The 23319-nt window shown below is 42.8% G+C and overlaps 1 protein-coding gene across 1 annotated transcript; it reads left to right on the plus strand.

Moving 5' to 3' along the window:
• The first annotated feature begins 19215 nt into the window (after positions 1-19215).
• Positions 19216-20181, plus strand: LOC127346795 (uncharacterized). Its single transcript, XM_051373059.2, has one exon. The coding sequence runs from the start codon at positions 19224-19226 to the stop codon at positions 20037-20039; it is 816 nt and encodes a 271-aa protein (XP_051229019.1). The 5' UTR covers positions 19216-19223; the 3' UTR covers positions 20040-20181.
• The last annotated feature ends 3138 nt before the right edge of the window (positions 20182-23319 follow it).

A 23319-nucleotide genomic window follows, 5' to 3' on the forward strand; every position in this document is an offset into this window, starting at 1 on the left:
TGCATTGATTCTTACATACTTGCTTATTGCACTTGTTATATTGCTTTGCATTGACAACTATCCATGAGATATACATGTTACAAGTTGAAAGCAACCGCTGAAACTTAATCTTCCATTGTGTTGCTTCAATGCCTTTACTTTGAATTTATTGCTTTATGAGTTAACCCTTATGCAAGACTTATTGATGCTTGTCTTGAAAGTACTATTCATGAAAAGTCTTTGCTATATGATTCAATTGTTTACTTATTGCATTTACATTGTTTTGAATCGCTGCATTCATCTCATATGCTTTACAATAGTATGATTAAGATTATGTTGGTAGCATGTCACTTCAGAAATTATCTTTTATCGTTTACCTACTCGAGGACGAGTAGGAACTAAGCTTGGGGATGCTGATACGTCTCCAACGTATCTATAATTTCTGATGTTCCATGCTTGTTTTATGACAATACCTACATGTTTTGTTCACACTTTATATCGTTTTTATGCATTTTCCGGAACTAACCTATTGACGAGATGCCGAAGGGCCGATTCTTTGTTTTCTGCTGTTTTTGGTTTCAGAAATCCTAGTAAGGAAATATTCTCGGAATCGGACGAAATCAACGCCCAGCATCTTAGAATTGGACGAAGCTTCCAGAACACCCGAGAGTCGCCAGAGAGGGGCCACAGGGGGCCCACACATGGTGGCGGCGCGGCCTGATGTCTACGCCCCCTCCTTTTCCTGTAGACAGTGTTGGGCCTCCAAGAGCAGAGGTTTGTAGAACAGCAGCAAGTTTTCCCTTAAGTGGATCACCCAAGGTTTATCGAACTCAGGGAGGAAGAGGTCAAAGATATCCCTCTCATGCAACCCTGCAACCACAAAGCAAGAAGTCTCTTGTGTCCCCAACACACCTAATAGGTGCACTAGTTCGGCGAAGAGATAGTGAAATACAGGTGGTATGAATAAGTATGAGCAGTAGCAATGGCACCAGAAAAGTGCTTTGCCCAGGACTGTAAACAAGCAGTAGTAACGCAGCAGAACAGTAAACAAGCAGCGATAGCAGTATTTAGGAACAAGGCCTAGGGATCATACTTTCACTAGTGGACACTCTCAACATTGATCACATAACAGAATAGATAAATGCATACTCTACACCCTCTTGTTGGATGATGAACACCACTAACTGTGTAGGATTACACGAACCCTCAATGCCGGAGTTAACAAGCCCCACAATATTCGATGTTCATATTTAAATAACCTTAGAGTGCACGACAGATCAACACAACTAAACCAAGTACTAACGTAGCATGCACACTGTCACCTTCACGCTACGAAAGGAGGCATAGATCACATCAATACCATCATAGCAATAGTTAACTTCATAATCTACAAGAGATCACAATCATAGCCTACGCCAAGTACTAACACGGATGCACACACTATCACCATTACACCGTGCAGGAGGAATAAAACTACTTTAATAACATCACTAGAGTAGCACATAGATAAATTGTGATACAAAACACATTGCAATCATAAAGAGATATAAATAAGCACTTCACTATGCCATTCATAACAGTGAATAAGTATTCTGTGAAATATAGCCTAAGAGACCCACACGGTGCACACACTGTCACCTTTACACACGTGGGACAAGGAGTCTCCGGAGATCACATAAGTAAAATTCACTTGACTAGCATAACGACATCTAGATTACAAGCATCATCATATGAATCTCAATCATGTAAGGCAGCTCATGAGATTATTGTATTGAAGTACATAGGAGAGAGATGAACCACATAGCTACCGGTACAGCCCCGAGCCTCGATGGAGAACTACTCCCTCCTCATGGGAGACAGCAACGATGATGAAGATGGCGGTGGTGTCGATGGAGGAGCCTTCCGGGGGCACTTCCCCGTCCCGGCGGCGTGCCGGAACAGAGACTCCTGTCCCCCAGATCTTGGCTTCGCGATGGCGGCGGCTCTGGATGGTTTCTCGTACCGTGGCTTTTCCCGTATCGAAGTTTTAGGTCGAGGACCCTTAAATAGGCGAAAGAGGCAGCGTCAGAAGGTCAACGAGGCGACGACACCATAGGGGGGCGTGGGCCCCCCCTTGGCCGCGTCGGCCTATGGTCTGGTGGGCCTGTGGCCCCCCTCTGGTGACTCTCGGGTGTTCTGGATGCTTTCGGGCAAAATAGGACCCTGGGCGTTGATTTCGTCCAATTACGAGAATATTTCCTTACTAGGATTTCTGAAACCAAAAACAGCAGAAAACAGGAACTGGCCCTTTGGCATCTCGTCAATAGGTTAGTTCCGGAAAACGCATAAATATGACATAAAGTATGCATAAAACATGTAGATATCATCAATAATGTGGCATGGAACATAAGAAATTATCGATACGTCAGAGACGTATCAGCATCCCCAAGCTTAGTTTCTGCTCGTCCCGAGCAGGTAAACGATAACAAAGATAATTTCTGGAGTGACATGCCATCATAACCTTGATCATACTATTGTAAAGCATATGAGATGAATGCAGCGATCAAAGCAATGGTAAATGATATGAGTAAACAAATGAATCATATAGCAAAGACTTTTCATGAATAGTACTTCAAGACAAGCATCAATAAGTCTTGCATAAGAGTTAACTCATAAAGCAATAATTCAAAGTAAAGGTATTAAAGCAACATAAAGGAAGATTAAGTTTCAGCGGTTGCTTTCAACTTGTAACATGTATATCTCATGGATAGTTGTCAATGCAAAGTAATATAACAAGTGCAATATGCAAGTATGTAGGAATCAATGCACAGTTCATACAAGTGTTTGCTTCTTAAGATGGAGAGAATTGGGTAAACTGACTCAACATGAAAGTAGAAGAATGGCCCTTCGACGAGGGAAGCATTGATTGCTATATTTGTGCTAGAGCTTTGGTTTTGAAAGCAAGAAACAATTTTGTCAACGGTAGTAATAAAGCATATGTGTTATGTAAATTATATCTTACAAGTTGCAAGCCTCATGCATAGTATACTAATAGTGCCCGCACCTTGTCCTAATTAGCTCGGATTACCGGGATTATCATCGCAATACATATGTTTTAACCAAGTGTCACAAAGGGGTACCTCTATGCCGCCTGTACAAAGGTCTAAGGAGAAAGCTCGCATTGGATTTCTCGCTATTGATTATTCTCAACTTAGACATCCATACCGGGACAACATAGACAACAGATAATGGACTCCTCTTTTATGCATAAGCATGTAGCAACAATTAATTTTCTCATATGAGATTGAGGATATATGTCCAAAACTGAAACTTCCACCATGGATCATGGCTTTAGTTAGCGGCCCAATGTTCTTCTCTAACATTATGCAATGCTCTAACCATTTTGGTGGTAAATCTCCCTTACTTCAGACAAGACGAACATGCATAGCAACTCACATGATATTCAACAAAGAGTAGTTGATGGCGTCCCCAGGAACATGGTTATCGCACAACGAGCAACTTAATAAGAGATAAAGTGCATAAGTACATATTCAATACCACAATAGTTTTTAGGCTATTTGTCCCATGAGCTATATATTGTAAAGGTGGAGGATAGAAATTTAAAGGTAGCACTCAAGCAATTTACTTTGGAATGGCGGAGAAATACCATGTAGTAGGTAGGTATGGTGGACACAAATGGCATAGTGGTTGGCTCAAGGATTTTGGATGCATGAGAAGTATTCCCTCTCGATACAAGGTTTAGGCTAGCAAGGTTATTTGAAACAAACACAAGGATGAACCGGTGCAGCAAAACTTACATAAAAGACATATTGAAAACATTATAAGACTCTACACCGTCTTCCTTGTTGTTCAAACTCAATACTAGAAATTATCTAGACCTTAGAGAGACCAATTATGCAAACCAAATTTTAGCATGCTCTATGTATTTCTTCATTAATGGGTGCAAAGTATATGATGCAAGAGCTTAAACATGAGCACAACAATTGCCAAGTATCACATTATCCAAGACATTTTAGCAACTACTACATGTAGCATTTTCCGTTTCCAACCATATAACAATTCGAAGCAGTTTCAACCTTCGCCATGAACATTAAAAGCTAAGAACACATGTGTTCATACGAACCAGCGGAGCGTGTCTCTCTCCCCCACAATCATTTATTCAAACAAAAACAAAAACATACAGACGCTCCAAGTAAAGTACATGAGATGTGACCGAATAAAAATATAGTTTCAAGAGAAGGAACCTGATAATTTGTCGATGAAGAAGGGGATGCCTTGGGCATCCCCAAGCTTAGATGCTTGAGTCTTATTGAAATATGTAGGGGTGAACCAACGGGGCATCCCCAAGCTTAGAGCTTTCACTCTCCTTGATCATAGTATATCATCCTTCTCTCTTGACCCTTGAAAACTTCCTCCACACAAAACTTAGAACAACTCATTAGAGGGTTAGTGCACAATCAAAATATACATGTTCAGAGGTGACATAATCATTCTTAACACTTCTGGACATTGCACAAAGCTACTGAAAGTCAATGGAATCGAAATATCCATCGAACATAACAAAACAGGCAATGCGAAATAAAAGGCAGAATCTGTCAAAACAGAACAGTCCGTAAAGACGAATTTTATTGAGGCACCAGACTTGCTCAAATGAAAATGCTCAAATTGAATGAAAGTTGCGTACATATCTGAGGATCACTCATGTAAATTGGCATAATTTTCTGAGTTACCTACAGAGAATTTTGCCCAGATTCGTGACAGCAAAGAAATCTGTTTCTGCGCAGTAATCCAAATCTAGTATGAACTTTACTATCAACGACTTTACTTGGCACAATAAAACACTAAACTAAGATAAGGAGAGGTTGCTACAGTAGTAAACAACTTCCAAGACACAAAATAAAACCAAGTACTGTAGTAAAATAACACATGGGTTATCTCCCAAGAAGTTCTTTCTTTATAGCCATTAAGATGGGCTCAGCAGTTTTAATGATGCACTCGCAAGAAATAGTATTTGAAGCAAAAGAGAGCATCAAGAGGCAAATTCAAAATACATTTAAGTCTAACATGCTTCCTATGAAAAGGAATCTTGTAAATAAACAAGTTCATGAAGAGCAAAGTAACAAGCATAGGAAGATAAAACAAGTGTAGCTTCAAAAATTTCAGCACATAGAGAGGTGTTTTAGTAACATGAAAATTTCTACAACCATATTTTCCTCTCTCATAATAACTTTCAGTAGCATCATGAGCAAACTCAACAATATAACTATCACATAAAGCATTCTTATCATGAGTCTCATGCATAAAATTATTAGTACCCACATAAGCATAGTCAATTTTAGTAGTTGTAGTGGGAGCAAATTCAACAAAGTAGCTATCATTATTATTCTCATCAAGTGTAGGAGGCATAGTATAATCATAATCAAATTTATCCTCCATAGTAGGTGGCACCAAAAGACTACTATCATTATAATCATCATAAATAGGAGGCAAAGTATCATCAAAGTAAATTTTCTCCTCCATGCTTGGGGGACTAAAAAGATCATGCTCATCAAAACCAGCTTCCCCAAGCTTAGAATTTTCCATAGCATTAGCAACAATAGTGTTCAAAGCATTCATATTAATAACATTCCCATTAGCATGCATATAAAGTTCCATGGGTTTTTTAATTCTCTCTTCAAACACATCATGTCCTAATTCAAGATAAAGTTCATAAAGATCTCTCATATTTTTGTTGTTTTCCATTATGCCTAACTAGTGTTAACAATAAACAAAAAGATGCAATTGCAGGATCTAAAGGAAATAGCTTCGAGCACAAACACAATGGCGCCAGAAAAGTACTGTTACCTAGAACCGGAGTATGAGTGCCTTTTACCTTTCCTCCCCGGCAACGGCGCCAGAAAATAGCTTGATGTCTACGCCCCCTCCTTTTCCTGTAGACAGTGTTGGGCCTCCAAGAGCAGAGGTTTGTAGAACAGCAGCAAGTTTTCCCTTAAGTGGATCACCCAAGGTTTATCGAACTCAGGGAGGAAGAGGTCAAAGATATCCCTCTCATGCAACCCTGCAACCACAAAGCAAGAAGTCTCTTGTGTCCCCAACACACCTAATAGGTGCACTAGTTCGGCGAAGAGATAGTGAAATACAGGTGGTATGAAATCAGTAGCAATGGCACCAGAAAAGTGCTTTGCCCAGGACTGTAAACAAGCAGTAGTAACGCAGCAGAACAGTAAACAAGCAGCGATAGCAGTATTTAGGAACAAGGCCTAGGGATCATACTTTCACTAGTGGACACTCTCAACATTGATCACATAACAGAATAGATAAATGCATACTCTACACCCTCTTGTTGGATGATGAACACCACTAACTGTGTAGGATTACACGAACCCTCAATGCCGGAGTTAACAAGCTCCACAATATTCGATGTTCATATTTAAATAACCTTAGAGTGCACGACAGATCAACACAACTAAACCAAGTACTAACGTAGCATGCACACTGTCACCTTCACGCTACGAAAGGAGTCATAGATCACATCAATACCATCATAGCAATAGTTAACTTCATAATCTACAAGAGATCACAATCATAGCCTACGCCAAGTACTAACATGGATGCACACACTGTCACCATTACACCGTGCAGGAGGAATAAAACTACTTTAATAACATCACTAGAGTAGCACATAGATAAATTGTGATACAAAACACATTGCAATCATAAAGAGATATAAATAAGCACTTCACTATGCCATTCATAACAGTGAATAAGTATTCTGTGAAATATAGCCTAAGAGACCCACACGGTGCACACACTGTCACCTTTACACACGTGGGACAAGGAGTCTCCGGAGATCACATAAGTAAAATTCACTTGACTAGCATAACGACATCTAGATTACAAGCATCATCATATGAATCTCAATCATGTAAGGCAGCTCATGAGATTATTGTATTGAAGTACATAGGAGAGAGATGAACCACATAGCTACCGGTACAGCCCCGAGCCTCGATGGAGAACTACTCCCTCCTCATGGGAGACAGCAGCGGTGATGAAGATGGCGGTGGTGTCGATGGAGGAGCCTTTCGGGGGCACTTCCCCGTCCCGGCGGCGTGCCGGAACAGAGACTCCTGTCCCCCAGATCTTGGCTTCGCGATGGCGGCGGCTCTGGATGGTTTCTCGTACCGTGGCTTTTCCCGTATCGAAGTTTTAGGTCGAGGACCCTTAAATAGGCGAAGAGGCGGCGTCAGAAGGTCAACGAGGCGACGACACCATAGGGGGGCGCGGGCCCCCCCTTGGCCGCGCCGGCCTATGGTCTGGTGGGCCTGTGGCCCCCCTCTGGCGACTCTCGGGTGTTCTGGATGCTTCCGGGCAAAATAGGACCCTGGGCGTTGATTTCGTCCAATTCCGAGAATATTTCCTTACTAGGATTTCTGAAAGCAAAAATAGCAGAAAACAGGAACTGGCCCTTCGGCATCTCGTCAATAGGTTAGTTCCGGAAAAAGCATAAATATGACATAAAGTATGCATAAAACATGTAGATATCATCAATAATGTGGCATGGAACATAAGAAATTATCGATACGTCGGAGACGTATCACGGCCCAGGGGGGGCGCGCTGCCCTAGTGTCTGGTGGCCCCAGACCCCTTCCGACGCCGCCTCTTCGCCTATAAGAAGCCCCTGACCTAAGTTTTCGATAAGGAAAAGCCACGGTACGAGAAACCTTCCAGAGCCGCCGCCATCGCGAAGCCAAGATCTGGGGGACAAGAGTCTCTGTTCCGGCACCCTACCGGGACGGGGAAGTGCCCCCAGAAGGCTTCTCCATCGACACCGCTGCCATCTCCACCGCCATCTTCATCAACGCTGTTGTCTCCCATGAGGAGGGAGTAGTTCTCCATCGAGGCTAAGGGCTGTACCGGTAGCTATGTGGTTCATCTCTCTCCTATGTACTTCAATACAATAATCTCATGAGCTGCCTTACATGATTGAGATTCATATGATGATGCTTGTAATCTAGATGTCATTATGCTAGTCAAGTGGATTTTACTTATGTGATCTCCGGAGACTCCTTGTCCCACGTGTGTAAAGGTGACAGTGTGTGCACCGTCTGGGTCTCTTAGGCTATATTTCACAGAATACTTATTCACTGTTATGAATGGCATAGTGAAGTGCTTATTTATATCTCTTTATGATTGCAATGTGTTTTGTATCACAATTCATCTATGTGCTACTCTAGTGATGTTATTAAAGTACTCTATTCCTCCTGCACGGTGTAATGGTGACAGTGTGTGCATCGTGTAGTACTTGGCGTAGGTTATGATTATGATCTCTTGTAGATTATGAAGTTAACTATTGCTATGATAGTATTGATGTGATCTATTCCTCCTTTCGTAGCTTGAATGTGACAGTGTGCATGCTATGTTAGTACTTGGTTTAGTTGTGTTGATCTGTCGTGCACTCTAAGGTTATTTAAATGTGAACATCGAATATTGTGGAGCTTGTTAACTCCGGCATTGAGGGTTCGTGTAATCCTACACAGTTAGTGGTGTTCATCATCCAACAAGAGAGTGTAGAGTCTAGCATCTATCTATTTATTTTGTTATGTGATCAATATTGAGAGTGTCCACTAGTGAAAGTATGATCCCTAGGCCTTGTTCCTAAATACTGCTATCGCTGCTTGTTTACTGTTCTACTGCGTCTGTACTGTCTGCAATATTACCACCATCAACCACACGCCAGTCCTGGATAGCAAAGCACTTTTCTGGCGCCGTTGCTACTGCTCATATTTATTCATACCACCTGGATTTCACTATCTCTTCGCCGAACTAGTGCACCTATTAGGTGTGTTGGGGACACAAGAGACTTCTTGCTTTGTGGTTGCAGGGTTGCATGAGAGGGATATCTTTGACCTCTTCCTCCCTGAGTTCGATAAACCTTGGGTGATCCACTTAAGGGAAACTTGTTGCTGTTCTACAAACCTCTGCTCTTGGAGGCCCAACACTGTCTACAAGAATAGAAGCACCTGTAGACATCAGTAAACACCTCAACGGGGACGCGAGGAGAAGGTCGTGAGCGACCTCGTCATCATCCACGTGGGCCAGAAGGGTGAGCTGGCCCCTCGCGTGCTGGTGGTTCGCCGTCGAGCGGAGGCGCATCTCGGGACCAGCGGGGCCCTGCGAAGAGGAGCACGCCAAGGATGTTGCGCCGTCGCTCGGAGTGTTGGAGATATGCCCAAGAGGCAATAATAAAAGTAGTTATTATATATCTTTGTGTTTATGATAAAAGTTTATATACCATGCTATAATTGTATTAACCGAAACATTGATACATGTGTGTTATGTAAACAACAATAAGTCCCTAGTAAGCCTCTTAACTAGCTTGTTGATTAATAGATGATTAATTTCATAATCATGAACATTGGATGTTATTAATAACAAGGTTATATCATTATATGAATGATGTAATGGACACACCCAATTAAGTGTAGCATAAGATCACATCATTAAGTTATTTGCTATAAGCTTTCGATACATAGTAACCTAGTCCTTTCGACCATGAGATCATATAAATCACTTATACCGGAAAGGTACTTTGATTACATCAAACGCCACTGCATAAATGGGTGGTTATAAAGGTGGTATTAAGTATCCGGAAAGTATGAGTTGAGGCATATGGATCAACAGTGGGATTTGTCCATCCCGATGACGGATAGATATACTCTGGGACCTCTCGGTGGAATGTCGTCTAAATAGCTTGCAAGCATATGAATAGTTCATAAGAGACCACATACCACGGTACGAGTAAAGAGTACTTGTCAGGATACGAGGTTGAACAAGGTATAGAGAGATACCGATGATCAAACCTCGGACAAGTAAAATATCGTGTGACAAAGGGAATTGGTATCGTATGTGCATGGTTCATTCGATCACTAAGTCATCGTCGAATATGCGGGAGCCATTATGGATCTCCAGATCCCGCTATTGGTTATTGGTCGGAGAGAGTTCTCAACCATGTCTACATAGTTCGCGAACCGTAGGGTGACACACTTAAGGTTTGATGTTGTATTAGTAGAAATTGAATATGGAATGGAGTTCGAAGTATTGTTCGAAGTCTCGGATGGGATCCCGGACATCACGAGGAGTTCCGGAATGGTCCGGAGAATAAGATTCATATATAGGAAGTCATTTTATAAGTTTGAAAATGATTTGGTGTATTTATGGAAGGTTCTAGAAAGTTCTAGAAAAGTCCGGAAGAAATCACTAAGGAAGGAGGACTCCCGGAGGGACTCCACCTCCCATGGCCGGCCAACCCTAGAGGGGGGAGTCCAAGGTGGACTCCACCAAGGGGGCCGGCCACCCCCCCTCATGGAAGGGTGGGAGTCCCACATGAGGTGGGAATCCCACCTTGGGTAGGTTTCCCTACACATGGAAGGTTTTGGGTTGGGGTCTTATTCGAAGACTTGTAGTCCAGCACTTGGGGGTTCCACCTATATAATGAGGGGCCAAGGTGAGGGGGCCGGCCACCACAACACCACCACCTTGGCCGCACCCCAAGGAGGCCGACCACCCCCTCTCCCCAAACCCTAGCCGCCCCACTCCTCCCCCTCTCCCGCAACGCTTAGCGAAGCTCCGCCGGAGATCTCCATCGCCACCGCCACCACTCCGTCGTGCTGCCTGATTCAAGGAGGAGCTACTACTTCCGCTACCCGCTGGAACGAGGAGAAGGACGTCGTCTTCATCAACACCGAACGTGTGACCGAGTACGGAGGTGCTGCCCAATTCTGGCACCGTCAAGATCTTCTACGCGCTTTTGAAAGCGGCAAGTGATCGTCTACCGCAGCAACAAGAGCCTCATCTTGTAGGCTTTGGAAATCTTCAAGGGTGAGTCTCGTTCATCCCCTCGTTGCTCCCGTCTTCTAGATTGCATCTTGGCTTGGATTGCGTTCTCGCGGTAGGAATTTTTTTGTTTTCTAAGCAACGAATCCCTACAGTGGTATCAGAGTCGTGTCTATGCATAGATGGTTGCACGAGTAGAACACAATGGTTTTGTGGGCGTTGATGCTTATGTTGTCTTTAGTTTGAGTACTTTGCATCTGTGTGGCATAGTGGGATGAAGCGGCTCGGGCTAACTTTACATGACCGCGTTCATGAGATTTGCTCCACGCTCGACATGCAACTTGTATTGCATAAGTGGCTTTGCGGGTGTCTGTCTCTCCTACTATAGTGAAGATTCAATTTACTCTTCTATTGATAACACTAGTATCACCGTTGTGGTTCATGTTCGTAGGTAGATTAGATCTCTCTCGAAAACCCTAAACCACGTAAAATATGCAAACCAAATTAGAGACGTCTAACTTGTTTTTGCAGGGTTTTGTGATGTGATATGGCCATAATGTGATGATGAATATGTATGAGATGATCATTATTGTATTGTGGCAACCGGCAGGAGCCTTATGGTTGTCTTTAAATTTCATGTTGAGTAGTATTTCAAAGAAGTTGTAATAGTTGCTACATGGGAGAACAATCATGAAGACGGCGCCATTGACCTTGACGCTACGCCGACGATGATGGAGATCATGCCCGTTGATGATTGAGATCATGTTCGTGCTTTGGAGATGAAGATCAAAGGCGCAAAGACAAAGGGGCCATATCATATCACATATGAACTGCATGTGATGTTAATCCTTTTATGCATCTTATTTTGCTTAGATCGCGACGGTAGCATTATAAGATGATCCCTCTCACTAAAATATCAAGATAATAAAGTGTTCATCCTTAGTAGCACCGTTGCCAAGACTTGTCGTTTCGAAGCATCTCGTGATGATCGGGTGTGATAGAATCAACAAGTGCATACAACGGGTGCAAGCCAGTTTTGCACATGCGGATACTAAGGTTGCCTTGACGAGCCTAGCATGTACAGACATGGTCTCGGAACACGTGATACCGAAAGGTAGAGCATGAATCATATGATTGATATGATGAATACTTTGAGTGTTCGCCATTGAAGTTACATCTTGTCTCGTGATGATCGGACTTGGTGTGGTGGATTTGGTTCGTGTGATCACTAAGACAATTCGAGGGATATTGTTTTGAGTGGGAGTTCACCTTGTTTTTAATTATGTTGAATTAAAATTTGAACTCAATTTGTCATAAACTTAGTCTAAACTATTGCAAATATATGTTGTAGATATGGCGTCCCCAATCAATTTTAACCAGTTCCTAGAGAAAGAAAAGCTTAAGAGCAACGGTAGCAACTTCACCGACTGGTTCCGTCATGTGAGGATCTTCCTCGCTGGTGGAAACCTGCAATATGTGCTTGATGCACCGCTAGGTGACCCTCCTGCAGAAACTGAAACCGATGAAGTAAAGAATGTTTACGCGACTCGGAAAACTCGGTACTCTCAAGTTTAGTGTGCCATCCTATGCAGTCTGGAAGCCGATCTTCAAAAACGTTTTGAGCACCACGATCCTCATGAGTTGGTGAATGAGCTGAAAGCTATCTTTGAAACTCATGCGGCCGTGCAATGCTATGAAGCATCGAAACACTTCTTCAGCTGCATGATGGAAGAAGGCAGCTCCGTTAGTGAGCACATGCTCGCCATGACCGGGCATGCGAAGAAACTCAGTGACTTGGGAATAGTGATTCCTAACAGACTGGGATTAATCGTGTCCTTCAATCACTGCCGCCTAGTTACAAGAACTTTGTGATGAACTACAATATGCAGAACATGAACAAAGAGTTACCTGAACTCTTCGCCATGCTGAAAGCTGCTGAGATTGAGATCAAGAAAGAGCACCAAGTGTTGATGGTCAACAAGACCACTAGTTTCAAGAAACAGGGCAAGTCTAAAGGTAAATTCAGGAAGGGTGGCAAGAAAGCTGCCACGCCTCCTATGAAACCTAAGAATGGCCCTAAGCCTGATGCTGAGTGCTATTACTGCAAGGAGAAGGGACACTGCAAGCGTAATTGCTCCAAGTATTTGGCTGATCTGAAAAGCGGCCTTGTCAAGAAGAAGAAAGAAGGTATATCTGATATACATGTTATAGATGTTTTTTTATCTCACTGGGTCTCGTACTAGTACCTGGGTATTTGATACTGGTTTGGTTGCTCATATTTGTAACTCGAAACAGGAACTAAAGAATAAACGAAGACTATTGAAGGATGAAGTGACGATGCGCGTTGGAAACGGATCCAAAGTCGATGTGATCGCTGTCGGCACACTTCCTCTACATCTACCTTCGGGATTAGTTTTAAACCTCAATAATTGTTATTTTGTACCCGCGTTGAGCATGAACATTATATCTGGATCTTGTTTAATGCAAGACGGTTATTCATTCAAGTCTGAGAATAATGGTTGTTCTATTTTTATGAATAATATCTTTTATGGTCGAGCACCTAAATAGAATGGTTTATTTCTGTTAGATATCAATAGTAGTGATACACATATACATAACATTGATGCTAAGCGAATTAAATTGAATGATAATTCTACTTATATGTGGCACTGTCGTCTTGGTCATATTGGAGTGAAACGCATGAAGAAACTCCATACCTATGGATTACTTGAATCACTTGACTTTGAGTCACTTGATAAATGCGAAGCATGTCTAATGGGAAAAATGACTAAGACTCCATTCTCTGGTATTATGGAGCGAGCTACTGACTTATTGGAAATCATACATACCGATGTATGCGGACCAATGAGTGTAGCATCGCGCGGTGGTTATCGTTATGTTCTAACCTTCACAGATGATCTGAGTAGATATGGGTATATCTATTTCATGAAACATAAATCCGAAACTTTCGAGAAGTTTAAGGAATTCCAAAGTGAAGTAGAAAATCAACGTAACAAGAAGATTAAATTTCTACGATCTGATCGCGGAGGTGAATATCTGAGTTATGAGTTTGGCATGCATTTAAAGAAATGCGGAATACTTTCACAATTGACACCGCCGGGAACACCACAACAAAACAGTGTGTCCGAACGTCGTAATCGAACTCTCTTAGATATGGTTCGTTCTATGATGTCTCTTACTGATTTACCATTATCATTTTGGAGTTATGCATTAGAGACAGCCGCATTCACTTTAAATAGAGCACCATCTAAATCCGTTGATACGACACCGTATGAATTATGGTTTAATAAGAAACCTAAGCTGTCGTTCCTTAAAGTTTGGGGTTGCGAAGCCTATGTAAAAAAGTTACAACCGGACAAGCTAGAACCCAAAGCGGAGAAATGCGTCTTCATAGGATACCCTAAGGAAACTATAGGGTACACTTTCTATCACAGATCCAAAGGCAAAATATTTGTTGCTAAGAACGGAACCTTTCTTGAGAAAGAATTTCTCACTAAAGAAGTGACTGGAAGAAAAGTAGAACTCGACGAGAATACTGAATCTTCACTCGTTGATCAGAGTAGCGCAGTACCGGAAGTTGTTCCTGTGCCGCCTGCACCGGTAACAGAGGAAGCTAATGATAATGATGATGAAACTTCAAATGATATAGCTACTGAACCTCGCAGATCGACAAGGGAACGTGCCACTCCTGATTGGTATGATCCTTGTCTAAATGTCATGATTGTGGACAACAATGATGAAGACCCTGCGACGTATGAAGAAGCGATGATAAGCCCAGATTCCAACAAATGACAAGAAGCCAAGAAATCTGAAATGGGATCCATGTATGATAACAAAGTGTGGACTTTGGTAGACTTACCTGATAGCCGCAAGGCTGTCGAGAATAAATGGATCTTCAAAAGAAAAACAGATGCTGATGGTAATATTACTGTCTATAAAGTTCGACTTGTCGCAAAGGGTTTCCGATAAATTCAAGGTGTTGACTACGATGAGACTTTCTCACCTGTAGCGAAGCTAAAATCTGTGAGGATTTTGTTAGCAATAGCTGCATTTTTCAATTATGAGATTTGGCAGATGGAAGTCAAAACGGCGTTCCTTAATGGAGACATTGAGGAAGAGTTGTATATGGTACAACCCAAAGGTTTTGTCGATCCTAAAAATGCTGACAAAGTATGCAAACTTCAGCGTTCAATTTATGGACTAAAACAAGCATCGAGAAGTTGGAATCGACGCTTTGATAAGGTGATCAAAGACTTCGGGTTTATACAGTGTCATGGAGAGGCATGTATTTACAAGAAAGTGAGTGGGAGCTCTGTAGCATTCCTGATATTATATGTAGATGACATATTATTGATTGGGAATGATATAGAACTATTAAGTAGTGTAAAAGGTTATTTGAATAATAATTTTTCAATGAAAGACCTTGGTGAAGCATCGTATATATTAGGCATCAAGATTTATAGAGATAGATCAAGACGCCTAATAGGGCTATCACAGAGTACATACCTGGACAAGATTCTTAAGAAGTTTAGAATGGACGAAAGTAAGAAAGGATTCTTACCTATGTTACCAGGCAAGGTCTTGAGTAAGACTCAAGGTACGGCTACGGCAGAAGAAAGAGAAAGGATGAGTCAGATCCCCTATGCCTCGGCAGTAGGCTCTATTATGTATGCCATGCTATGTACTAGACCGGATATAGCACATGCTGTTAGTTTAACTAGTAGATATCAAAGTGATCCAGGAATGGAACACTGGGCAGCGGTCAAGAATATCCTGAAGTACTTGAAAAGAACTAAGGATATGTTTCTTTGTTATGGAGGTGACCAAGAGCTCGTTGTAACAAGTTACACCGATGCAAGTTGGAACACTGATCCTGAAGACTCTAAGTCTCAGTCTGGGTACGTGTTTATATTGAATGGTGCTGCAGTAAGCTGGGCAAGCTTGAAGCAGTGCACGGTGGCGAAGTCTTCAACAGAATCGGAGTACATAGCGGCCTCAGAGGCTTCATCAGAAGCGGTATGGATGAAGAGGTTCATTGTAGAGCTCGATGTGGTTCCTAGTGCATTGGACCCACTAGTCATCTACTGTGACAACATGGGTGCCATCGCCAATGCACAAGAACCAAGGTCACACAAGAGGCTAAAGCATATCAAGCTGCGTTATCATTCGATTCGTGAGTACATCGAAGATGGAGAAGTAAAGATTTGCAAAGTACACACTGATCTGAATGTATCAGATCTGTTGACTAAAGCTCTCCCTAGGGCAAAGCATGACCAACACCAGAATGCCATGGGTGTTAGGTACCTTACAATGTAATCTAGATTATTGACCCTAGTGCAAGTGGGAGACTGTTGGAGATATGCCCAAGAGGCAATAATAAAAGTAGTTATTATATATCTTTGTGTTTATGATAAAAGTTTATATACCATGCTATAATTGTATTAACCGAAACATTGATACATGTGTGTTATGTAAACAACAATAAGTCCCTAGTAAGCCTCTTAACTAGCTTGTTGATTAATAGATGATTAGTTTCATAATCATGAACATTGGATGTTATTAATAACAAGGTTATATAATTATATGAATGATGTAATGGACACACCCAATTAAGCGTAGCATAAGATCACGTCATTAAGTTATTTGCTATAAGTTTTCGATACATAGTTACCTAGTCCTTTCGACCATGAGATTATATAAATCACTTATACCGGAAAGGTACTTTGATTACATCAAACGCCACTGCGTAAATGGGTGGTTATAAAGGTGGGATTAAGTATCCGGAAAGTATGAGTTGAGGCATATGGATCAACAGTGGGATTTGTCCATCCCGATGACGGATAGATATACTCTGGGCCCTCTCGGTGGAATGTCGTCTAAATATCTTGCAAGCATATGAATAGTTCATAAGAGACCACATACCACGGTACGAGTAAAGAGTACTTATCAGGAGATGAGGTTGAACAAGGTATAGAGAGATACCGATGATCAAACCTCGGACAAGTAAAATATCGCGTGACAAAGGGAATTGGTATCGTATGTGCATGGTTCATTCGATCACTAAGTCATCGTCGAATATGTGGGAGCCATTATGGATCTCAAGATCCCGCTATTGGTTATTGGTCGGAGAGAGTTCTCAACCATGTCTACATAGTTCGCGAACCGTAGGGTGACACACTTAAGGTTTGATGTTGTATTAGTAGAACTTGAATATGGAATGGAGTTCGAAGTATTGTTCGAAGTCTCGGATGGGATCCCGGACATCACGAGGAGTTCCGGAATGGTCCGGAGAATAAGATTCATATATAGGAAGTCATTTTATAAGTTTGAAAATGATCCGGTGTATTTATGGAAGGTTCTAGAAAGTTTTAGAAAAGTCCGGAAGAAATCACTAAGGAAGGAGGAGTCCCGGAGGGACTCCACCTCCCATGGCCGGCCAACCCTAGTGGGGGGAGTCCAAGGTGGACTCCACCAAGGGGGCCGGCCACCCCCCCTCATGGAAGGGTGGGAGTCCCACTTGAGGTTGGAATCCCACCTTGGGTTGGTTTCCCTACACATGGAAGGTTTTGGGTTGGGGTCTTATTCGAAGACTTGTAGTCCAACACTTGGGGGTTCCACCTATATAATGAGGGGCCAAGGGGAGGGGGCCGGCCACCACAACACCACCACCTTGGCCGCACCCCAAGGAGGCCGGCCACCCCCTCTCCCCAAACCCTAGCCGCCCCACTCCTCCCCCTCTCCCGCAACGCTTAGCGAAGCTCCGCCGGAGATCTCCATCGCCACCGCCACCACGCCGTCGTGCTGCCGGATTCAAGGAGGAGCTACTACTTCCGCTACCCGCTGGAACGGGGAGAAGGATGTCATCTTCATCAACACCGAACGTGTGACCGAGTACGGAGGTGCTGCCCGATTGTGGCACCGTCAAGATCTTCTACGCGCTTTTGAAAGCGGCAAGTGATCGTCTACCGCAGCAACAAGAGCCTCATCTTGTAGGCTTTGGAAATCTTCAAGGGTGAGTCTCGTTCATCCCCTCGTTGCTCCCGTCTTCTAGATTGCATCTTGGCTTGGATTGCGTTCTCGCGGTAGGAATTTTTTTTCTATGCAACGAATCCCTACACGGAGGTGTGTAGCCTACGATGCCACTCGACCAGGCCCTGCTCCTCCCCCATCCAGCACCTCGGAGGTGCGTATCCTGCGATGCCGCTTGGCCAGCCCCTGCTTCTCCCCCATCCAGCATGTTGCCCCACTTGAGGTCTCACCGGCCGGGCCACTTCTTCTATTTTGGTCGGGGAGGCGGGGGGTGCGGGAGCCGTGCGGGTAACCCGAGGGGGGGTCCGCAGGTCCGCGCCGGTCGCTGGAAGCAGAGTGGACGGGAGCTGCGCAGTTCACCGGAGGGAGGGTACCCAACCTCCAACTCGAGCCACCGGAAGTTGTACAAACATGGCACAGGAAACTGTAGATAAATGTAGTGGGGAATAGACTAGAGGTAGAAGATAAACATGACATGTGGGCCAGCTCTCATCTTGTTTGGAAAGAAAATTACACAGGATCAGGGTTGAAAATAGACCGGGATGTGATAGTTCAGAGTGTCAATTACCGGGATTCTAAGTTCGGGGTTTGATTTGACTAACGCCTATGGGTTCAAGGTTTATTTTGGACTTTTTCCGTGCCACTATCCACAAAATGTTTCTTGACCCTCGCGACCATGGGAGGCGTCTTCCTTGTCTTTCTTCTCTGTCTCCGGCCAAACTTGCGAGCTAGACCGACCAAATTCTAGGCCTGAGCTGAGCTCAAATGGCATGGTCCAAAGCGGCGAGCCTGGACCAAGCCAGCTCGGGTCCACCCTTACTGACGGCTCTTTGACATAAAGATCGGATTTCTTTTTTTTTATCTCTTATTACCTTCTTTGTAATATTCTTTAAGACTTTTATGTACGGAGTATGTGCTTTTCCATCTACTATTTAACACGTAACCGAGACCAGGAAAAAGTCATTGTTTCAAACAACAAAAACAACTCGTGAAACAATTTTTGCACGCCCCTAACTGTTCCGTTTTAATTTTCCAGAGCAACCCGGAAGACCACATGAACAATAACAAAATGCCGACTCATGCCACCCTCTTCTACCAACATCATTGTCCTTGAGCAACCATAGAAACACTTTCGATTTTCAGCAACACCATGCCAGCTTATCTTACCAGAAATGCTCAAAGGAAAAATAAAGAGCTGTCACTGAGCATTGCCAAAGCCAAAGCCATGTCCCTTTCAGTTTCCCCGCATTGCTTTCTCTGCCCTCGTACATGTGCACTCGTGATCATCTCTTGCTTCACTAGCTGATCTCTCGACACCCACCAGTCCACCACCGTACTTGTTCCATTTCCAAGTTCCAACAATGGAGATGGAGTGGCAGCGGGATCTCGCCGGCTTCGGGCTCGCCGGCATCGGTCGCGAGACCAGTCGCGTGGTCCGCGTCATCCTCCCCAACTTCGCCAACGTGGGTCCCGCGTTGCTCTCCGCGCTCTTGTTCGCCCGCGCCGCCGTTTCCGACCCCGACTACGGCACCAGCCTCGTGTCGGACTCGGCCGTCCTCGGCCTCCTCACATTCGCCATCCTCGGGCTCTTCCTCCTCTGCACCGCCGCCTACGCGCTCGCCGTCGCGTCCCTCTACCGCACGGGCGGCGACCTCCTCGCCGCCGATCGCATCCTCAAGGAGCACCTCCCCGTCGCCCCTCTCGCGCGGCTCCTCGCCACGTTCCTCCTCGTGGCGGCCCCCTTTTTCGCAGTCTCTACCGCGCTCTCCCTCGAGGACAAGGTCCTGCTGCCGCTGCCGCTGCCGCTGCTGGGATGGGCAACCGCGGCGTACGTCGCCACGGTGTGCCAGCTGGCCTGCGTGGTCTCGGTGCTCGAGGACACCAAGCTCTTCGGCGCCGTGCGCAGGAGCCGGGAGCTCCTCGCCGGCAAGTTCTGGGCCGTCGTGTGCGTCCTCGTCACGCTCGACGGCTGCATCATCGCCGTGCTTAAGGCTTTCACGGCGCTTGTGGTGGACAACGTGCTGGGCCTCCGCCTCGCGTTCCAGGTGGCGGCGGTGGTGACGGCGTTCGTGGCTCTGTGGGGGGTGCTCGTCGTCGCGCTTGTGGCGCAGCCGGTGATCTACATGGTGTGCATGAGCCACCACCTGGAGGTCGTCGACAAGGCCCACCACGACTAGGCTCGCCGTCGACGGCGACAACTAATGGCGTGAAGCTGCAGCAAGTGCAGACGGCGCCGCAGCTCACTGCTGACACTGCAACTACTGCCGATCGAGCTAGCCATCCTGAAGAGTTTAGACTAATTAAGCTTTATTTCTACTCCTAGTAAGTACCATCAAGAGTAGGTTGGTCAAAAAATAACTTCCAAGAACTTATTACTAGCAAGTTCGTAAGATTATTATGCAGTCATATGGAACTCTTTGTATGTCTGGTCCGATTGACATGCGTGATTGGGATTATGGTTAAGCTTTGAGATTGTTTATTTGTACAAAGAAGTGCATTTGGATGAATCGTATGACTCTTTGCGCCAAACAAAGTGCTTGATATTTTCCAATTTTTTTTTATTTCCCAGAGCTACCTTCAACTCCCCAAATCCAAAAAGTTTCTGAAGAAAAGAGAGAGGGGAAGAGGGATGTCCTGGGTTATCAGGAGGACCATGGGCTTGAAAAAAAATTGGGGAATTGGTTATTAGATGGGCCTACAAATGTATAAAAGGGAGTTAGTACCTAACAAATACTAAATCCCACCCAGAAGGCGCAGCCTAACTAGAGCCCAGGTCATATATCTTCTCCGGTCTCTGGCCTGGAAGTAGATCGGGGGGTTGCTTTACACCGATCTGGTCGGTGGCGAGCGAGGAGCCGCACACGGCACACCCTCCAGCCGTTGTTGGGCCTGGCCCACGATCCCGACCGGTTGTTTTCCGTTCCGCTGCTCCGACGTGGCTTGCTGAGCCCGGCCTAACAGCATCAGTTAAACGTTTTTTTCTTTTTTCGTTTCTTTTCTTTCTGTCAACTTTTTATAATTTGAATATTTTTAAAAAGTGTAATTTATCAAAATATGAAAATTTAAATTTCAAAATCGAGCATTTCTGATTTGACAATTGTATTAAGTTTTTCGTTTTTTTTAAATTTGAACAATTTGAAAATTTTAAATTTGACAATTTTAAGTTTGAATAATTTTCTAATCTGAACAATTTGTAAGTTTAAACAAATTTTAAATTTGAACAATTTTTTAATTTAAACATTTTTCAAATCAGAACAAATTATAAATTTGAACATTTTTACAAAATTAAAAAAAATAATTTAATTTTTTTGGAATCTGACAAAAGAAAGAAAAGAAAAGAAACAGAAACAAAGAAACAGAAAAGAAAAGAAAATAAAACAGAAAAACAAACAAAAAAGAAAGAAAACGAATAAACAGAAAACAAAAATAAAATGAAAAAACGAAAATGGGCCGGGCCCTATACCCGACCAGAGTGTTCGGTGCTTGGTAAGCACCGACCTGATCGGTGTATAGGATTCACCGTAGATCGGGAGCAGCTATCCATCGCTCGTTAGCACTGGTTTGTTAGCACTGGTTTGTAGAGCATCGCTAAGGGGGAAACGGTTAATGGGCTTGGCCCATTTGGTTCGGACCGAATAGAACGGAATAGATATTTTTCTATTGATGTATGTGATGCGAGTTATAACCCACTGGTTTCAACTTAGTCCACTACAGAGACCCAATCTCGAATTCATGTATGCATAACCATTTTCAGAACCAATTTTCGAATTCTTCCAAACTTTAAATTTTGAATTAGAGCAAAAAATATTTTGAACAAACTCCCAAACTGAGCAAAATTTTATTTGAACAAATTTTGATTCTAAGAAAATTTAATTTTTAAATTTTTAAATCTAAGAAAAAATTGAATTTAAACAAAACTCGAATCGGAGCAAAAAAAAATTTGAACAAATTTTGAATCTGAGAAAATTTTAATTTTGAACAATTTTAAATCTAAGAAAATTTTGAATTTAAACAAATTTCGAACCTGAGCAAAAAATAATTTTGAACAAATTTCAAATCTGAGTAAAATTTGCTCGAATTTGAATTTTCTCAAATTCAAAAATATTGAAAATAGAAAAGAAAAAAACTGACTAAACCAGGAAAGAACCGACGAAAAAGAAAAAAATGCGAAAAAAGCACCAACCTAAACCCGCCCTATTGGGCTGCGGCCCGCAAGCTATCGCACGTGTGCGGAGGTTAGTACACTCCGCAGCGGGGCGATGAATAGGACTTCCCAAGTAGATCGCATCAAGGTAAACGTCAATTCCTATTGCATGCCAAGTGGGAGATTGCTCGCTAACCCACGCACGCTTTCGAGCTGGGCCGGCCTATTTAGCAGGTGGTTTGGAGGCGGTTTTCCTTTTTTATGCTTTTCTTCCGGTTTTGGGGTTTTCTCCATAATTGTTTTGTGCGGTTGGTTTTGTTAAACTTTTTACAAGATTGAATTTTTGGATTTGAAAATTTTCAATACAAATAGTTTTCACACATGAACAATTTTTAATTTGAATATCTTTTGGATTTGAATATTCTTTAGATTTGAACTCTGGATTTGAACTTTCAAAATATGAACGTTTCAAGTTGAATATTGAATATTTTTAATTCCAAATAGTTTTCTTGTTTGAAATGATTACAGATTTAAAAAATTCTAATCTAAACATTTTCACAATTTTAAAATTTGGAACATGGTTTAAAATCTCTGAAAACTAAATAAAATAAGAAAACCTGAAACATGATGCATGCGCTTCGCACACAGACGTGGACGGCCCAATACTTTTTTTTTGCGAAATAGGGTCGGCCCAATACATGTACCTTCAAGCGATACAGGGCTTGTTGTGAACGTGCAATAGGCGCTCCCAAGGTAAGGCAATTCTATACACCGACCAGGTCGGTGGTTACCCCGCGCCGCACACCCCGCGCGCGGGGTATGGGCCGGCCTGGTCGGCCCATTTCACGTTTATTTTTAGTTCTCTGTTTTCTGTTTTCTGTTTCTTTTTCTTTTCTTTTCGTTTTCTTTTCTTTCTTTCTGTTTCTTTTTTTTGTTTTTGTCTCTTTTCTGTTTATTTTATTTTAAAAAAAATTAAAAAGTTTAAATCTAAATTTTGTTCAAATTTTAAAAATGTTCAAATCTGGAAATCGTTCAAATTCGAAAAATGTTCAAATAGGAAAATCGTTCATATTCAAAAAATCGTTCAAACATAAAAATAGTTCAAAATAAAAAATTGATCAAATTTTAAAATCGTTCAAACTTAAAAATCGTTCAAAATTAAAAATCTTTCAAATTTGAGAACTGTTCTATTTTAAAAAAAATTATATTTTTAAAAATATTCGTTTTTTTAAAAATTCATGTTTGTGAAAAATAGAAATTTTTCCGGAAAAACCCGGATTATGAAATATAAAAAAGAAACAGCAGAAAAATAA

Source organism: Lolium perenne, chromosome 1, assembly GCF_019359855.2.
Source record: "Lolium perenne isolate Kyuss_39 chromosome 1, Kyuss_2.0, whole genome shotgun sequence".
In the NCBI taxonomy this organism is placed as follows: Eukaryota; Viridiplantae; Streptophyta; class Magnoliopsida; order Poales; family Poaceae; genus Lolium; species Lolium perenne.

Excerpts from the sequence above, each read along its gene's own strand:
- LOC127346795 (XM_051373059.2), top strand. The coding sequence starts at position 19,224 with ATGGAGATGGAGTGGCAGCGGGATCTCGCCGGCTTCGGGCTCGCCGGC.